Here is a 20,347-nt window from a genome sequence, read left to right as displayed (position 1 = left end):
CTTAAACAAAACAACAAGAATCTGAAGAGGGTTCCTATGGTTTTGAGGATGAGGACAATTTTGTGTAGTTAGCAATCACCATTTTCTGGGTTCTTCTATGTGGAAAAATAGTGATTGAATCTGGAGTGAGGGAAGTGAGTGACTAAAACAAGCTTTTCTTAGAATTGAAAGGTACTAGGCAATTAATCCAGCGATATTTGGTTTACACACTGAAAGTAAGCTGGTTGAAAAACATTTTTCCATAAGCTCTCAAAGAATAATTGCGAAACTTTTTTATTTTCAGGCCAACCCTCACTATCTCATGTTCAGTCCAGTTTTAGGTCTCAGAATGCATCAGTAAGGTCAGCGCTGATTTCATTTCTGAAAACGGATGCTGTGTAAAGCAAATAGGAAAGTATTGTCAAATAATTTTGGTATGCTCCAGATCTGCATCTCTCATTGAGGCCATTTGGAGTTTCTGGTTCTATTCAAGCTAACAGGAAGAAAATATCTGCATTGTCATCTTTCTCTGATAAGTAAAACCAGTTTGTATAGAGTTTGCTCTCTTTTGAACAAGAAGAATGTGGAAGTACCTTCACAGATGACAGGAACAGTGCGCCCAGCTCTGCTTACACCACCTTGTGCTATAAACCATGTCAAAGAGATGTAATCTATACTTATTTTATAGAAAGCTGTACATGACACAAACTGCTGTTTCAATTTTGCTTTGACTCAATACATATTTCTCCCAAGACATTTCACAACTCTTGGACAGAAAGGACATCCAGACAAAATGCTTTCAGTTAGACTTTAAGCTTGGGATGTCATGTAATAGTGGAAGGCAGGTGCTACTTTGCAAAAACAGTCTCCAACTATAAAGATCCTGCCTTCCCTTTAATTCCCCAGGCTAGTAATAATATTCCTTAAGAACTCTTTCCACAGGTTTTTCTAAAAAGTCACATTTAACGTGTCAGTCTGAAATTCTTAAATAATCAAAAAATCAGAATTGAAATCACCTCTGCCTCACTCAAGAGGACATGTTCCACATAATGCATTCTTTTATGATCTTACTCTGTTTCCTGATTTGTTGGAACATATGAAATTCTAAGGATTGCTGACTTCTAACCATCTTTTCAGTTTAACTAGTGAGCACCCTGTTATAACACACATATATATCAATGAGAAGTGACAAAAGAGAGTTAAAAAAATCAAGTTGTACAAAACGGCAGTAGTTTTCTTTATTCTATTTCAATTGATTTTACCCATCGTTATCACATGGTATATGAAAATTTTATTTTGACTATGTATATGATTACAAAAATTAAACCTCCATTCTGGCTCTAAAAATTCGGTAGGTTATGTTCTAAAAATTTAGAAAGGGGGAACACCAAAAATATTTCCAAAGGCAGCTTTACTCACTACCATGTTGTTACATCTTACTGTATTTTTCAGCATCAGGCAGATATTTCCTGCAACGTAAATCACCCCCTGCCCAGTCCTGAGGAGCACACACTATATCACTCTGTGAAGCTAAATATGAGACTGGAACCTGAGCTACCATGTAACATTATAATGAAGAATGAAATCTGTGGCCATTCATGAAAAATGCTTCTTTAGAAGTGCTCTTTAGAATAATTCATGCCTGCTTCGTAACAGTAGGATACCTGCACCTACTGAAAAATTCCAGTACCAAGGATCTCTATACCAAAATAACTGATGCATAATACTCCATTCAGTAACAACTCCTTCCCTTAAAAACAAGATTTTTTTTTTCTGACTACAGAAATTTCATTGTATTTTAATCATTAAATAGTATTCTGATTCATCACCAAATTTAGACAAAGATAACCTGTCTCATTACCTCAGTGACTTGACTTCAGTTGCCTGTGAGTTCAGAGGCTCAATGGCTCCCCAGCCCCCTAAAGCAAAAATCAGGGCTCTACAAAGCAGAGGATGAGTATTAGTACAGTACCGATATGGAAAAAAACTGGCTATGAACTTCCAGCTACACTATTAAGCAGGATATCTTCTTAGATACAGAAACATTTGTAAATATCCACCTTTATCTTCCATGAAAGTGATATCACGGTTGAAATGGCTATTGACTGGACTCACACATCAAAGGTAATTTAATTTTACAGGTGAGTCCAAAATGGATCTTTAGCTGATTTGAGTCTGTTGAAAAATATATGGATTTTTTGTTTAAAGCTTTAGGGAAAAAAAAAAATCAATTGATATGCTGAAAGCATTTATTAAATTTTCTTACAACAGGGTACAATATTATCTTGTTAAATGACTGAACAAACTTGACACTCAGGCCACGAGATGCAAGACACCCTGTTCATTTTTTTATTAGCACTAACAAAGCTCATAGCTGATTTCAGACAGGGTAATGGGAATTCAACATCTAAACCAAGTTTTCTAACACATTATTTTTAAAAAAACAATGACCTATTCACCATTCTATAACGGGTTAAGATGATTCTGATCCTCGTCCACTAACAACTGATTCGCTGGACTTTTTTTAAGCAAAAAAACAAAGCCAAAAATTGAGAACTCAAGACAACAATGACTGTCATAGTCATATGCATCCATAGATAATAATTTCAACAACTGGTTCTCTGTTCACCTTCTCTTTAGGGATCACATTATGATGTAATTTTGCACAAATTACAGAAGTATATACAAAGGACAGTATTGGAACCAAAAGGACCAAACCTGAAGAGTTAACAGGAACTGAAAACAGCTGAGCTGTGAGGATAAAAGAAAAACAACAGAGTTTATATAAAATATAAAAGGGCTGAAAAGTCTATGAATAAAAAAGAAAACATGAACAAGCTAAACAATGTAGTTATCTTTCTGATAATTGATTAATTGATGAAATAAACCTTACTGCATGGGGGTTTTGTTTGTTTGTTTTGTTCTTCAGGAACAAGCACACTGTAAATGAACCTGCAGAACTTGGGAAAGTAAACCTTTTTCCTCTCAAAACATTTGAAAATGTGAAGGTGATTGGCATTCCTTATTATAAACACCTGCCTTACAGGTTCAATTCCAGCTCTTTTCACACCTGACAGACTCAAACCTACCATGAGGGTAAAAGTCACAGTTCACCAAGCTGCAGCACTGCCAGAGCTCAGAACCTCAATAACTAACTGCTGTATTTGATCTAACAGTGATCTGCCACACAATAACTAAACTTTTTGTTCTTTTCATGCAAAGAATGCACTGTTATTTATACCTTGTAAGGTAATTTAGATGTAACCACACGGATCTAATTCACAGATCCTAGCTTTTGCTTCTTTCCATGATCTCATTGGATACAATACAATCATGTTTTATGAAATCTTGATTTTTAACTACTGTACATCAGTAAACTACAACATACTTAGCAGCTGTAGAAATGACTTGTTGGCTTCTGATTCTGTATCTTGATTTGCTATTTCAAGAAAATCATATAGGAAATTTATACAGAGTAATACAGTTTTAGATGTGTCTGAAATATTCAAATGGTGCTACATTAAAACCATCCTTTAAAAATATTTTGCGGAATCTGACATTCTGTTTTCATTAACTACAGAAAGCAATATACCCTTGGACAGCACTGCTGCAAAGTTTACCGACATAAAATACAGTGCCAAGATACTAATAAGAAACAAGGACATTACGTGTTAATTGGCAGGGAACCCTGGGAGACTCAGGTTAATAAAAAAATGTCAGAGCTCAAAAGAAAGCATTCAAAGCAAGAATGAACACTACCGCACCAAGCGACAGTGAACTCTGGGCAGAGATGAGCAAGATAAAAATACGCAGCAAGTCTCAAACACTGCTGCAAACATGAAAGAATCAGCACTTAGGGAATTCAATGAAACCATCAGTTTGACTTCTTGATGAGTATTTCAGTCAATAACAGACTCTCCAAAATTCGTCCCTGCACTTTCCAAAATTAGCCCCTGCATTACCTATAGATACATACTTCAGTTTCTTCCAGGATTTCTTGTGCATCCACCTGTAGACTTTGCAGTCTAAATACTCCTCCCCATTTTTCCAATAGGTAGCCAGAACGAAACATGCCATCTTTATAAAGATGAAATCCATAGGCATGTGATGCAAGCATACTGTTAGGAAGGTCTCTTCCTTCATGTGAGGGATTGACCCTGTCTGGATACCAGATGCCCACCAAAGCCACTCCCTCACTCCTCTACTCATGTCAACAGGAGAGAAAATATAATAGAAGGCTCATTGGTCGAGATAAGGACAGGGGATTACTCAGCCACTACCATCACAGGTAAAACAGACTCGACTTGGGGAAAATTGTGTACAATCAAATCAGAGTAGGGTAATGAGAAAATAAAAAAATGAGAAAATAAAAACAAGATCTCAAAACACCTTCTCCCCACCCTACCCTTCTTCCCGGGCTCAACTTCATGCCCAATTTTCTCTACCTCCTTCCCCTGAGCAACACATGGGAATTGGGGATGGAGTTGTGGTCAGTTCATGACAAATGGTTTCTGCTGCTCCTTCCTCCTCAGGGCAGGACTCCTCACACTCTTCCCCTGCTCCAGCACGGGGTCGCTCCCACAGATACAGTCCTCCACAAAGTTATCCAATGTGACTCCTTCCCACTGGCTGCAGTTCTTTGCGAACTGCTCCAGTGTGGGTCCCTTCCACAGGGTGCAGTCCTTCAGGAACAGACTGCTCCAGCCTGGGTCCCCCATGGGGTCACAAGTCCTGCCAGCAAACCTGCTCCAGCATGGGCTCCTCTCTCCACAAGGACACAGGACCTGCCAGGAGCATGCTCCAGCTTGGGCTTCCCACAGCATCACAGCCTCCTTTGGGCATCCACCTGTATGGGGTCCTCCTCGGGCTGCAGGTGGATCTCTACTTCAGCACATACACCACTTCTTCCTCCTGCCCCTCCTTGACTGACCCTGGTGCTTGTAGGTTTGTTTCTCTCACACATTCTTTCTCCTCTCTCCAGTTGCAGTTGCCATTCATGCCGTTTCCCACCTGCCCCTCCTTAAGTGTGTTATCCTAGAGGCGCTACCACTGTTGCTGATGGGCTCGGCCTTGGTCAGTCTTGGGTCCGTCTTAAGAGCTGATGGCATTGGCTCTATTGGACATTGAGAAAGCTTCTGGTGGCTTCTCAAAGAAGCCACCCATATACCCCCCTGCTAACAAAACCTTGCAAACCCAATACACTTCAAAAGAACGTCTCTCTCCAAAATGCCATTACTCCCATCATCTACAGCTTCGTAGGTATTGAAGCATTTTGGTTTTCTACTTTAAGCATCTACGTCCCATGTTCTACACGAGTAACCTTTTCAATCTTTGCAGGGTATTTAGGCACAGAGGTTAAATACTGAAATAGCTGTTAGTTTCTCAGGAAAACAGCCAAGTGAAGGGAGAGCTGTCAGCTTACCACAAAATACAGCAGTTCTGGCTAGCCCAGCCATCCTGGAAATGACACTGAATAGCTACACAAATTCCTTGTATCCATTTGGAGTCAAAATTTAGTTTTCTTTAAGAGAGTTGAACTAGAACATAAAACATTAATTTAAAGTTTCTGAATCTCTGTTTTCATACCTTATTGAAAACATTGAAGAACGGTCTGTTTTAGAGAAAATCCACAGTTTGAATAAAAATTATACTGAACTGGTTTCCATTGGATACACAGGCTCCACAAAGTCTTTTGTGGAACTAAACCAGATAGCCCTTCACTATAAATCAGGTTATAAAAAAAAGCTAACATCTGCCTAACATGTAAGTGTAATGAAATCTAGATGAATGTTTATCCCGTATTTTTAATGTCAGCTGTTGCTGAAACATCAAATGGAGAAGAATGATTCAGGCTGGTAAAAACAGAACACATTAGAATTATGGGACACAAGTTTGTTTCTATAATAAAACAAACATTTCTTGGTAATGAAGATATACCAGTCTACTGGCTTTACATCTTCAGCAGACTGGTTTTATATCTAACAACAGACTGTTTTTATAAAACCATCCGTGACACGGCATTCCAGACTAGATGGAACAATCTTTCATGATACAGTCAGTGTTGACTGTTCCACTCATCAGAAGTTTCATAAGGTGGGATCACTGGTCTCAGAAGAATGCTGAAATGGCCCCTGGAACAGGGTGCTAGAGAAGACGCTGAGCTACTGCATGGAAGATAAAGATTGATTCCCTATTTATGGGCACATAAATGTTACAAGATCTCAAAAGTAGATTCTCCTATTTTAACTACAAAGATTCTAGAAATTGCTCAAACTTCATAAAACAGTAGCAAGTATTTTCACGTCACCAGCTACAAATACGTGACCACAAGTCATTGAAAGTTTCATTACAAGATGGCTTTCGTTATTGAAAGACAAGGAGAGCTTTCTGGTTACCTTTTTTACAGTCTTGTCAGGTTCAAGAGCAATATCTGGAATGTTGGCATCCACCATGAGGGAAAATAAGTTCAAAATCAAGTTGGAATACCTAAGCAGAAGAGTAAATTAGGTAAGACACTTTGCAAATGGTACAAAAGACATTTTGTAAAAAAATTCATTCAAGAACACACCATCATCTTCACGTGAATTGGTAATGATTCAGAAGAGATGCATAACAATTTAGTTGATCATATTTATGTTAAAAATATAAGATACTTGATATTAGCAGTGAAAGTTTAACCTTCAAAGGATCTCAGGATGCAAAAACTGACCAGACTGCTCTGATGCTGTTAAAATCTTTTAAAAATTGTCAGAACATTCATGCAGAGACACATCAAATATAATTTCAAATAGGGGGCGATTTAATGACATTTTTTACCTCTAGTAGGATAATCATATCCTAGAATATTGATTCAATCTTTTTTTTTAAAAAGGATGTCAGTGATATAGTGGTATTATATAAAACAGAATTCAAACAGCTGAAGTCTTCACAGTTTCAACAAACAATTTTTCAAGTTGCTGTAAGGACTTTTGCCACAACAATTTCAGTGTAAGTGATTTAACTGGATCCAAGTACGCAGTTAGGCTGCTATAACACTGGTAGGCATACTGCATTTATGAAGTACACGACCTTTATAACCACTAAAAAAAGATAGGACACAGTAGAATTTTCAGCTTTAATGTGGTGTTAGAAGTACTTGTGAATCTTTTAAAGATCTCGATTTTGCCATTGCAGGAAATTAGCTGCAAGGTGATTTTTGAAAGGATAATTTTCAAGCTGTTCAACATAATCTGCAACTTCCCTTCCTCTGTAGAGAGATCTGGGGCCCCTTTTCAGGGACTAAGTATGTAACTGACTTCAATATCTGAAATATCACTTTGTTAAGAGCACTAGGAGTTTCATAGATGATAGAAAGTGAATTCTTAGCAGCAAAACTTGTTTATTAAAAAGCTGCTGAATATATATATAAGCTGACACCTGCAAGGACTACAAAGTATTTTAACTACACAAACGACTGCTTCATAGCCGTATTTTACAAAGTAAATACTACTCCATAAAAATCTCTCTGGAAAAGCGTAATTCCAACAAAAACTCTTGATGCTTCATTGTGAAATGAAATTAGTACTGCCAAACACATTCCAATTTAAGTTTTAACTCTCTGTAACACAAAGATTTAAAATAAACTGTTTGAGCAGAAATCTTCAATGTCTAATTGGTTTCAGCTGTTGTGTTTCAGTTTCCCAGGGGCTGGAATCAAGAAAAATCACAAGAAAGATGACAGACATAAAAAGTTATGCTACCGCTTTGTTTCAGATTCCACTAACATATCCAGCAGTCAAACTGCTTTTATGCCAGGAACAGTCACCACAGGTATTAAGGAATTTTTTTTTCTATTTGCCTGAAACAAGCAAATCTCACTTGAAACACGATTAAATCTTACAGCTACATTCTCTCAAGTCTCTTGCTAGGTCATCGGTAGCTTCCACTGGTAGTCTTCCCATTTAACTTAACCAAGAGTCCAGAGATTCAAAGTCCCTTTTGCTCTTGAACAACACAGAGAACAAGAGCTTCTGAGCAGTACAGGTTACTGGGGTTAATTAAGTGATGGATGTTCATAAAATGTTTGGGCATCAGTGTCAGATGCCAGTTAAGTGCTGGTTCTGTTCCATACAATAACGTTTTGGTTCTTGGTGCTTACAGTAAAAGCATAAGATCCTCTGAAGAACCTCATTCAACAAAAATCAAGACAAGGTAATTTTGGGACATTATGGGGTAGCAAGAGACAAAAATTAGGAAAGAGATGCTCACTATGCTATCTGCAGGTCTTTCTTCTGCCCCTTGCTGCCATATTTCTTTAAATCGTTAATAAACTAGACAGTGGTCTAAGGATGAAAAAAGCTTATTAAGTAAATCTGTTAGCTGCCTCTATGATCCTTGTCACAGTTCACAGATTTTTTAGAAAATTTGTTCGAAATGCAGGACTTGACAAGAGAGGTAGGAGCTTCCTACTTTACAGATAGTTGGCTGTCATCCTCTCCAGATGCAACATCCTTGGCAAATATGCCAAGATGCTCACAGCTGGTCAACTGACAGCCCAAATTAAACCTAACAAAGACATTTTGCTAAAAAAAACCAAACAAAACAACAAGTTAGGAATCTAATCTGTAAAAATCAGACCTTTCTCAGGCAAGTCCTATCACTCATCTTTGACATCAGTGTTAACAAAGGCCTCTGGCATGGCTGACTGCCACCCATATCCAAAACAAACTAGGACCTCAGCTTTTCTAGGTACAAAGAGCTTCAGTTAAGCACTCAAATCTGACCCCAAATCCTCCTCACATAAATGCATTCTTTGGTTTCCTCAAAGGCCCATACAAATTAATTTACAAAATAAATGAGCACTCAACTACACTGGAGGCTGATTAAACTTACGGTTTGAACATAAAGTCCTGAAATTAAGGAGGTTCTGTAAAAATTTAAGAAATCCAACAAAATAACTCTAATCTTATGTAGGAGAGGCCTCAAATATACCAAGAAAGACACGCACATCAGACAAAAGTCCAAATTCTCACTGTCATCTTTTCCAAGAATATTAACTTTTGGTTTTAAGTGTTTAATATCTCATTAGAAGTATACTTGATCCTGAGCACTTCTTTATGTATTTTTTCAACATTTACCAGCTCATTTGCGTAAAGATGTCCTACACCAAACAAATATTTAGGCTTTTGGTATTGCAGTATTCTTTTTCAAATTCGAAGCCACAACCTTCCACCACAAAGACAGGACAGGAAAGCAGAGTGTTTTTTGCAGTCCCAAACTAAAACCCTGTTTACCTAGTCTAACTTAAAAATTTAAAATGAGATCACCTTTTCTGCAGTATAAGTTGTGACCGTCTAGGACTCACCTCTTCTCAAGACTACATACACTCCCCAGTCACTGTCATGTCCCAGTTAGCTATAATAAACTATGGCATTTAGCCTTCCAAAAATACTTCTTCGTAGTCCAAACTCAAGCAAAACTGACCTGATCTCATCCAGTTTCACCTTTGCTCTGCCCATCTGGCCCCAGCTTTTAGAAGACTGTCTAGGCCTTGCATTGCCTTGCTACCACCTTTACAAAGAATGGGCACTTCCCAATGGACATCACAGCTTTCCACTCATTGCCTACAGTTTCTTCATTTGGAACTACATGCCCTTCTCTGCTCACTATACCCCTGAGAACAGGATGGGGAAAAACACTCTGGTTAACCCAGCTGGATATTCCCATCCGTAAAGAACAAATATCTCAGCCTAAATTACAGCTTCTGTCTCCAGCTACTTCCTAATTCTTTGTCCTACCTGTGTCCAGTAACTAAAACTCAACATCAAACTTCTTACATGACTAACGGAGTGGAAATCTTTACTATCTAAAACCTCACTCTGGGAGAAAACTTTCAGATGTTGATGAGGGATTCTTGTCTGCTAGATCCTGCTGAGGACATGCAAACTGGGATTTCTCAGAGAAAGGAAATGCTGACATATAACAGGACTTGAACATCTTTAGGCTCAATGTGTATAATGAAGGTGTAGAAGGCAGATGCAGCCCAAGGGAGGATGCAAGTTCTGCTGCCAGCCATAATTTGCACAGCAGCACATTCAAAACGCAGAGGCTGCTCCTTCATTACAGCACTGCTGACAGACACACACGGATGATCATCGTTTTTCAAAAAGTGGAAAGCATATCTCCCACTGCCTGAAGAAAAAAAAACAACTCGCACCAAAAAGCACACACTAATGATTATATGCCAAACTGTTTCCAACCTACATCAACAAACAAAACTATTTTTCCACTTATGTTTCAAATTGCTTCTATTTTTACTATGCAACACCCATTCCACCAGGAATTCTAGAAGACTGAGACACAGCACTTCAAATGCGTAGAGAACTGTCTATGGCCCCAGGGAAATAAAGAAGAATAAAATAGGAATTGACAGGGATGATACAGTTTGCATTTTGTCGTAGCAATCAAAGACGTTAAGATTTCACACTACTCAACCAGAAGAAGTATCTGTGAACAGGTCTGTGTCAACATGCAAAACTTTAAGAAATAAGCCATTCCACTTTTGATTATCATTTTTTCAATAAACAACCAATCTTAGTCACTTTTAGGTCTAGCTGGATAAAGCAATAATTATAATAACAATATTCTACGCTATCTTTGTTGAAAGACTTAAAGATATTTACCCAGATCCATTTAAAAATAGTTTCCTATTAAACTGAACAAATATTGGAGAGACTATAATTACAACTACAATCCCAGACATTAAAAATGAAACCATCTTGATGTAGAGTTTACTTTTATGCACAAAATTACTGCTATACTCCACACTTAATGATCTTTGTAGCAAATCATTACATAAATTAATGCAATGGATAATCCTTCACTGACACAACAGACCTTTCCATTGAAACAGCTGGGTTTAAATAGTAAAAAACAACTCAAGTATTTCACAATTAAGAAATGCAGTATTACAAAACAGTTTTAAGCAAAATTTAGACCACACATTAGGCCTCCTGATTGTTGTCTGAAGTCATGGCTATTGTTTGCTAATAGCATGCTAATGTTTTTTGATGCTGCTGAGTTGCTTTTAAACCAATAATTTCAGTTCATAAACTCCTTACTCTTTCTCCTTCTAACAGAGAGAGAACTACATGTAGCAATTTTTTAAAATCACTGTCTTCTTTTCGTACTACACATACTTTTCACATATGCTTTTCATATTACTACTTTTTTTCCACATATTTGGAGGTTTATTTTATGTGATCTTGACACCAAAGTGAAATCCTTTCATCTCCGTCGAAGAGGTACTAAACCAATCACTTAGCTCAGAAAGTTCATTATAAGTGATATGGTCACTGCAAAAGAATGAAGTTGATTTCAAGTTTAAAGGAGAGATCTATTGGTCCATAAATAAATACAGTCTAAAGAGGTTTTAGCTGTCACAGTTCTGGATATCTACAGAAACAGCTAACATACTTGATTGTCACTACAAGGAGCTAATTTTTGTCCCACGGGACCTGAGGCCAACTAAACTTATGTATGACATATTCAAGCCCAAGAATTTGATCATCACTCCTCTAAACCAGAGGAGGATACAGCAGCAAGTGAGTCATAACTAAGAGTTAAAAGGACAGTTGGTTAAGTCATCATCAATAACCAGAGAAAAAGTTGTTTAAAGGCAAAAACATATCCAAAAAGCAAGATACAAATTAATACTCCAGGAGTTATGAAAAAAGCTATTTAGTTCATTAAACAAGCAAAATTAGGGACTTAACTTAAAGGACAATTACACTCAAGCTCCCCATTGCAATGCTGTGATGTTTTCATTGCTTTGTTTCATACAAATTCTTGTATCTACACTCAGACTTCAAAGCCGTTTTGAATTTTCATCAGAAGTATCTTCTCTGATTCATTCATTCCTCTTCATTCCTGCTTTATGGTGGATCTAATAAATTTTACTAAGAAAACAGTATTGTTACCTGCGGAGATGGAGAAAGGCCGTGTAGCACTGCTTGCGGAACTCCTGGTACTGTTCGCTCTGCGTGCCGCCCATGCCTTCCACCATCTCCTTATTCAACTTCATTGGGGGAGGCAGAGGCTTAGGGTCCCGACCCAAAATATAACCGAAGTCAATATGAAACAGTTTACCTGTAGAAGGAAAGGCAAACATAATCACTTATGTCAACATTTCACGTAGTATCAAATGTCGATAGTAAACTTGGGGAAAAATAAGTCTGTGAGCATAAACCATAAGGGTAAGGGGTCTTTGTCTGAGTCATGTTTTAAACTGAATGAGAATTTAAAGACAAGTGAAGCAAATTTCATCCTCTGAGCTTCTTACCTTCTTATAAGTCTAGATATTAATATAAAGGCCCTAGATTTCTAATAGTTAGACACTGAAACCTTAGAAACTTATTTAGAATACTGTGTTCCTTATAAAATAGGAGATTTTAGGCATCTGAGGAAACACGAGATAACAATTCAGGAAACACCTTGATACCACAGACAAGTATGCATGAAATTTCTGTTGTGTTTCAAGGCTAGAAGGACTACTCATAGGCACTTACATATAGTTCAAAGCACACAGCTCTGGAGAAACATTTCTGATGTTTAAAGTGCCTCACTCCTGAAAGTCTAAATGATGACATTAACACTCCTTCAGGAAAAATCTCTGCTAGAAAGACTCCAAATAGTCTCTCAACTCAAAAAACAGTGCCCTAATACTCACTCTCCATTCCCTATTTAATTTACCTTACAATAGAAAAAGCAAGACATAGGCATTTACTGACTGTAAAAGGATGCTTCCAGGATTATGCAATACTGCAACATGCACAAACAAAATTATTTCATTCAAAATCTAAAACCTGATACTACTGTGTATTTTTAAGCTTTTTTTTTTTTTCTTAAATTTTATGAAGTTGATTACAATTTTCTACTGAACAACTGGTTTTCTAACATATGGAATAAAGAGTTCCAGCCCTTGGAGAGTTCAAGGAAACGGCATCAAACATGGAAAGTTTCCCCAACTAGCAGTCAGGCCATGAGGGATTTGAATGTCCATCTGAGTTCCTTTCAGCCTTGAGAGTGACGTGATCTTTGATTAAGTGAAGCATGGACTTGTGAAGGCTAAAAATTGATACCTGGTGCTTGCAGTAGCCAATAACATCTGACTACAGCCAAAAGGTTGATTTGTCCATCCCTGCTAATGCATAGATTTTAGTACAGGAGAAAGCTCCCAGATAGCAGCACAGAAATTGTCTTATTTCACCAGAGGACTGTTGGGAAAAGCTACTACTTGCACATAAGTCTGAAATCCTTAAACAAAATGTGGAAGGCAAAGTAAGTTAGGTGTATCTATTAACATAACTCTGATGACAATTGTCTTTTAACAGGTAATAAAGCCTTAGAAATTATTCTGAACTTCCCTGTTCCTACCTTTGGGAAGAAGGGGAAAAAAAACCCAATCATTACACAAAAATCTTAAAGCTCTGAATTTCAATGTATCTTATGTAAACTGCAACTGCCACTATTATTTTAACGTGGCTCATATAAACAAAGTACAATTTAGTGACTATCTTAACTGAAATTCCTATTTGAAATTGGAAGCAATAGGATAAAAATTCCACTGATGAAAGTGTGGAGATGGATGGATGGATGGATGGATGGATGGATGGATGGGGTACTTTCCTGGCTTTCCCAGCTTTCCCAGCAAATTCTGATACTACTGCCAAATTTTCTACTTTACTAACAGAGCACTGCCATGGTGAAAAAAAAAAATCTGAATGCCTAGTTTATTGTCATATTTTTCATCAGCTACATGTCATAACATTTCTAAGACTTCACAAAAGTGGAAGGAAGTAGTATGAATTGTTAAGGACTAACTCAGGATACAGACTTTAAACTCAGTATGCAGCAACAGCTGGAGGTAAAGTTTATCATCACCCCAATAACTGATAAAGGCCCAGCTTGTGATAAACACTGTAATTTTTTCCCCTCACTCCTCAAGCTGTCCATTCTCAAAATACGCTCCATGCAAGCATATTATAAGAAAAAAACGATGTGAGTTGTGATGTTAAATGAGAAATACTGTTTAAGATACCTATAAGAGAAAACATTTTAGCAGATCAACAGCTACAAGTTTATATTCTCTTTGGTAGACATCATGGAAATTGGAATTGCAGAGAGAAATCTAAACAATAACAGTATGTGTTAGCTTTTTTTTTGTTTTTTAAAGGATGTTCCTCTATTGAGACCAGTAACACTTAAAAACATATTTAAGAATTCCACCACTTTTTAATGTGTTATAGAAGTTTCAAACAATAATGAATGTATTTATCAATGTACTTATATAAGCACTGGTATATAGAGAGAGTCTGAATCCTATAGCTTTTGCATTTTTATCATCTTCAAACCTGCCTTGGCATAGGTGGTTTTAACTGAAAAGCATTGAAAGTACAAACACATAGTGTCATCTTACACACGGAACTGTTCTGATTTTTATTGTTTTACCTGGCAACTCTTTCTAACTGAGAATAAAGAATAAATCAGGTGTCAGCTGGTGCACTTCACACTGAAGACAGACTACGGTGCTACCTCTATGAACTAAATGATAAGACAGTCCAGTCCTTTTACCTATCTATAAATGATGCTAGAAGTAAACATGGTTTTCAAGTTCTGAGGCCTCAGTCTTTGACCTGCCCACAGATACTAATAACCTAATCTTACCCACATAACAATTTGCCCTACTGCTACAGGTGCTGAGTTCAGATCAAAGTGCCTGTATTTAAGCAATGTATAACGAGAACTTGGATTTTACGTGTGGGTACCCTAAAGGTTATTGAAAAATTAAGCTGTCCGGTCACTAGGGTGAGAATTAGTCGAACACATGAAGTGCTACTCAAGAATGGCATTTGAATGCCTCAGGATATCCTAAAATATCTACACATAGCCTGCAAATACGAAAAGACCTTTGTCTGTCTATAAAGCAACCGTATGTGGTTGTTACATCAGTAAACAGATCCACAATCAAAACCAGAGAGTGGAATAAATGCAGAAGTATTTTCAAGGGAAGGCATGACATATCTGAAATGTACTATAATAGCATAATGCATATTACATGAAAGTTAATTGAACAAGCTACATCTGGTATATCACAACGCAGGTTCACAACCACCCAGCTCTTCCTTCCAAGGCAACAAAAGGCATATTAGCTGGTAAGCCAGACACTGGCATTAATATATAAACCAGCCCGTAATCCTACAGCAAGGCAATGATGTTTCTTAAAGCGGAGTATTCAGCCGCAAAACAGAGTTTTGTTATTTACAAGTCACAGTAATATCTGCTGTTATAGATATGGAAATAAAAAATTAAAACTCACAAGAATTGATAAAATATTTCATGTCCAGAAGACCCAGGAAGTTGAAAATTCTCAGAAAAAATAAATACTCCTGTAAGGCAAAACTGACTACATAATGTGACCTAAGGTACATTTGTGAAACTGATGAAAGTATTCTTGTAATTTTTAACATTACTGATAGATGAGGATGTTTTTACTGAAGGATGCCTATATATCTTTCCAGACAAACTTCTACAGCTGCCATTGAAGTATAATGGTAAAGCATTTAAAAAGCTGAACATCTAGATTTCTTGTTTAAGGCTACTTAAAAACCAGTCTCCCTATTTCTAGAACTAGAGGCATAAAAGAGTCATGAAAGACAGCAGAAATTATTTCACCCAGATAACAGACATTTTCATCCTATAGCACAAACAAATCCCATTTCTAACACTGAGTGAGAAACAATTTGTTTTTAAGAACTTCAGCATCTACTACTTAATATTTAAATTGTACTGTATCAATTATAAGCATAGACATCTTTATGTTAGAAGAAGATGCAAAATTCTATTGGAAAGAAGCAAACACAGATGTGGCTGCATCCACCAAACCCATGGGTAGAGCTGAAAAAGGTAACTATATATATTGCCATATAAATAAAAGTATGTGAACCCACAGCTGGTACTCAGCATTCTTTACCCTACTGGAAAAGCTTCAATTCATTAAATAAATATCATCAAGGATGCATATCTGGTCATATAATTTTCAAGAAAACTACTTATAAGCTTCAAGAGAAGAATGAAGTTAGCTTTTTCCAACTTCAGTCTAAGGGATTTTTCAGTAGCAAGAAACAAGCCTTCGTTGTATTTGGAACATACAAATTTCTCTTGATTGCTCAAAAACCTTCAGTAAATCTCAGTATATGACAGAGCACAGCTACGTAGCAGATGAACACAATTTCAGACTCAGAATGTATCACGGATGTGCGCTGCCCTCTGCTGTACTGCTTAAATTCTTCCACTGAGCCAACAGCCATCATGCTGTTACTTTTTACCATAGACAGGTAAGGTGGTGCACTTTACTCCAAAACACAAAAATATTACTAGTCTGAGTATGCAAGCAGTACCTGCTATGGCAAGATTTATACCCATCACCTTAGACAAATGTTTGAGATCTCGAGACATATTTTTAAATGCAGATTTGAAGTAATACATGCTTCAGCCTTATCTGTAAACTAACAAACCTATGTGGATGTGTCTCTGTTCCCCAAATAACATTTTTTTAATTTAAATGTTTCTAATTCACTAAACATTTCACTTTATAATAAACACCTAACCACAACTCCTAATTCTTCATCATAATGTAAGGAAGGTATTTGAAGCATCAGAACTCCTATGGGAAGTTGTAGTTCAAAAATAAGAAAACAAACAAAACCAAATCAAACAAGAAGCTCAAAAAACAAACAAACAAAATGAAAAAAACAACCCAAAACCCAATTTCCATTTTTTTTTTTTTTTGTTAGAACTTTGTGAAAGTCATGCAGCTACACACAAACTCATTTTTCAACTGAAATACCTGAATTTCCCTTCACCCCAAGGCACTGTTTGCAACAGTGGGAACAGTTACATTTTCAAATCTTTAATTTCCTCTAGCAGAGAAGTCTTCTATTTATTTAGAATTTCTACAATTATTCAGTCTACCTGGTTCGTTATTAATCCTTACAGATTGCAACAAAAAAAAACATTGAAAAAGTTACAAGTTAGACAGACTTGAAGTCCATTTATCTGCTATTTTGAACTTTCAAGATGCACAGGTTTTGCTGCAAGCTAATGGATATAGTTTTTAGAGAAGACTTAAAGAAATATATCTATACATATTATCTGAACTGGAGCTGAATAGTCCATCCAGCTCAGTTGGGCTGCTGATGAAAAACTTGGATTTTTGCTATACAGTTGTTTGGTTTCATCAAGAACACAAATTCATAGGGAACAGGAAATGCTGAAGTGAATCTTGCTTCAACAGTTCTCAGGTGGCACTCCTACTTTTGAGACATATCATGTGCATTTGTTAGAAAAACATGTAGACATGGAAAGCTCACATAACTACTTTGTTTAAAAGTTAAATCAGAGGCAAGAATTCATATGGATGTCTCATGGAAGTCATCCCCATTATACCTAATTCCACGTGACTACTGATAATGCTTGTATAAACATCTACTGTGTTTGCAACAGCACACATAAAAACCCCAGAATTATTTAACAACTATTAAAATACAACTGGCATCCAATTATTAGATATTGAAATTGTTTTCTGGTAGCATCTTAAAAAAAAAGCTATGAAACATAAATGCTACAAATTAATGAAAAAAATAAATGGTTTGATAAAGAACTATTACAATATTTGTGGTTGGAGGCATTTTATAAATATTTTTTTTAATGCATCCTTTTTTTCAGCTTTGGAGTTCTCTTTGGAGAACTAAGAGTTCTGAAAAAAATGCAATTATGATTTAGTCAAGTTTAAGATAACAGTAGAATGTTTCCTGGTCTTAAGTAAAGACAGTTGAATTTTATGTTATACTATGCCCATCCTACTTTCAAGAAAGGTATCATCACTCAAGAAAATTCCTGTGTTTAAAAAGAAATAATGTATAGGTCCAGCTTTAAATTGTAAAAAAAAAAAAAAAATAAGGGTAGAGCACAGGATTGTAAAATAAGCCAACTGAAAACTATACAAAAATCCCAGTGTTTATAAACGTATTTGTTGAGCTGAAGTTAACTTCCATTACCTGCAGATGCATAAATGATTCCTAAAATTACATCAATACCATGTATCGGATACACATTATATCACATCTTGCCTACTGATGTGTTTGGAAAGCAATTAATCCACTTGCTTTCTTATTCTTCAACTGCCACTTCACACTACTAACACACTACTAACTAAGCTTTGATTCACTGGATCAAATATTACCTTAGACAAGACAATATAACTTTACATTTAAACATATATTCTAATCCACAGGGTGGATTAGAAGGACCCAATTTCAAAGCAGTATATTTCACAGTATCTTAGGAATTACTTACGCCAGGGCCTGTTTGTGCGCTGGAGAGGCATCCAGCAGGAATTATTTGAAACTCTATGTCCCACCCTTTCGAGTGGTGAGAGTTTCATTCATGGGTGGTTCGTGGTTGCCGCGATATAGTGATTTCGAACTGGGTCCATCTTTTTGAAATACCCTGTACAATACTCAGTGTGTTATATTCAAAAGAAAAATGAAGCAAAACAGTACCAACACAATGGAAATTAAACAACGACTATTAGAAAACTTTAGTGCTAAACGGAATTACCTGTTTTTGTTAGCAGAAGATTATCCAGGTGTCTATCTCCCACTCCAAGGATATATGTAATTACACAATAACCAGCTGTAACAAGTAAATTATAAACATCAGCTTAAGCACATTGGAGAATAGCAAGTTCTACTCTATTAACAACAACAACAAAAGACATTAACTTAGTTCTTGTTCACAAATAATAAATATGCCATAGAGACTGGGGCAGGGGTAGTGCTGGTGAAGAATAATCATGTATGTCAGCACTACGAAGAATATTTGGAGCAATAAATTAAAACTCTGAAGTTTATTCGGTACTGCCTAGATCCTCATTTATTTCTACACTATTACATGCCTAACACTAAAAGCCTGAATTCATTCAATATTGGGATTAAGATACTTCAAAGGAAGATGAAGGATTTTGAGTAAAATGAATGGATGCATTTTAAACATGACATTTTAAGACAATTGTAAACAGGCATCAGACATTGATATGTGTGACAAGTGTACTCTACGCTGGGTTAAGAACTGGCTGGAGGGCCGGGCCCAGAGAGTGCTGGTGAATGGGGCTGCATCTAGCTGGCAGCCAGTCACTAGTGGTGTTCCCCAGGGGTCAGTGTTGGGTCCAGTCCTATTTAACATCTTTATTGACGATTTAGATGAGGGGATTGAGACCATCATCAGCAAATTTGCTGATGACACCAAGTTGGGAGGGAGTGTCGACCTGCTGGAAGGCAGGAGGGCTCTGCAGAGGGATCTGGACAGACTGGAAAAATGGGCTGATTCCAATGGGATGAAGTTCAATAAGGCCAAGTGCCGGGTGCTGCACTTTGGTCACAACAACCCCCTGCAGCGCTACAGGCTGGGCGCAGAGTGGCTGGAGAGCAGTCAGACAGAAAGGGACCTGGGGGTACTAATTGACAGGAAGCTCAACAGGAGCCATCAGTGTGCCCAGGTGGCCAAGAAGGCCAATGGTATCCTGTCCTGTATCAAAAATAGCATGGTCAGCAGGACAAGGGAAGTGATCCTTCCCCTGTACTCTGCATTGGTGAGGCCACACCTGGAGTATTGTGTTCAGTTCTGGGCCCCTCAGTTCAGGAAAGACATTGAAGTGCTGGAGCGAGTCCAGAGAAGAGCAACAAGACTGGTGAAGGGACTTGAGCATAAGACCTATGGGGAGAGGCTGAGGGAGCTGGGGTTGTTTAGTCTAGAGAAGAGGAGGCTTAGGGGTGACCTCATCACTCTCTATAACTACCTGAAGGGAAGTTATAGCCAGGTGGGGATTGGTCTCTTCTCCCAGGCAGTTAGCAATAGGACAAGGGGGCATGGGCTTAAACTCTGCCAGGGGAAATTTAGGCTGGAGATTAGAAAGAAATTCTTTACAGAGAGAGTGGTCAGGCATTGGAATGGCCTGCCCAGGGAGGTGGTGGACTCACCATCCCTGGAGGTTTTTAAACTGAGATTGGACATGGCACTTAGTGCCATGATCTAGTAAACAGACTAGAGTTGGACCAAGGGTTGGATTCGATGATCTCTGAGGTCTTTTCCAACCCAGTCAATTCTGTGATTCTGTGATTCTGTAATCTTAACGTGTATGTCAGCAGTAAGCCAGGCAGCAGTAAATAAATTAAAACTAATGCAAACCGTTTTAGTTCTTACTATAACCCACTAACCAGAACAGTTTGAAGCTGTTCTAAAGACTCAAAAAGAGAAGGGGAAAACAGAAGAT

The 20,347-nt window shown here is 37.3% G+C and overlaps 1 protein-coding gene across 2 annotated transcripts in view; it reads right to left on the bottom strand.

The window, feature by feature from the left end:
• PIK3C3 (phosphatidylinositol 3-kinase catalytic subunit type 3) overlaps window positions 1-20,347 on the bottom strand; it is a 71,962-nt gene that overhangs the window by 15,559 nt on the left and 36,056 nt on the right. For both annotated transcript variants that reach the window (XM_082075445.1, XM_082075446.1), the window contains 3 exons: window positions 18,637-18,711; window positions 11,937-12,105; window positions 6,375-6,465 (listed from right to left, as the gene is read on the bottom strand). In XM_082075445.1, coding sequence (XP_081931571.1) covers window positions 6,375-6,465; window positions 11,937-12,105; window positions 18,637-18,711 — 335 coding nt within the window. The remainder of the gene's footprint in view (window positions 1-6,374; window positions 6,466-11,936; window positions 12,106-18,636; window positions 18,712-20,347) is intronic.

The sequence above is a fragment of the Streptopelia decaocto genome (genome assembly GCF_964273445.1).
Source record: "Streptopelia decaocto genome assembly, chromosome: Z".
Lineage (NCBI taxonomy): Eukaryota > Metazoa > Chordata > Aves > Columbiformes > Columbidae > Streptopelia > Streptopelia decaocto.
Note: the sequence above shows the minus strand (reverse complement) of the source record. Positions and strands in the feature narration are given on the sequence as shown.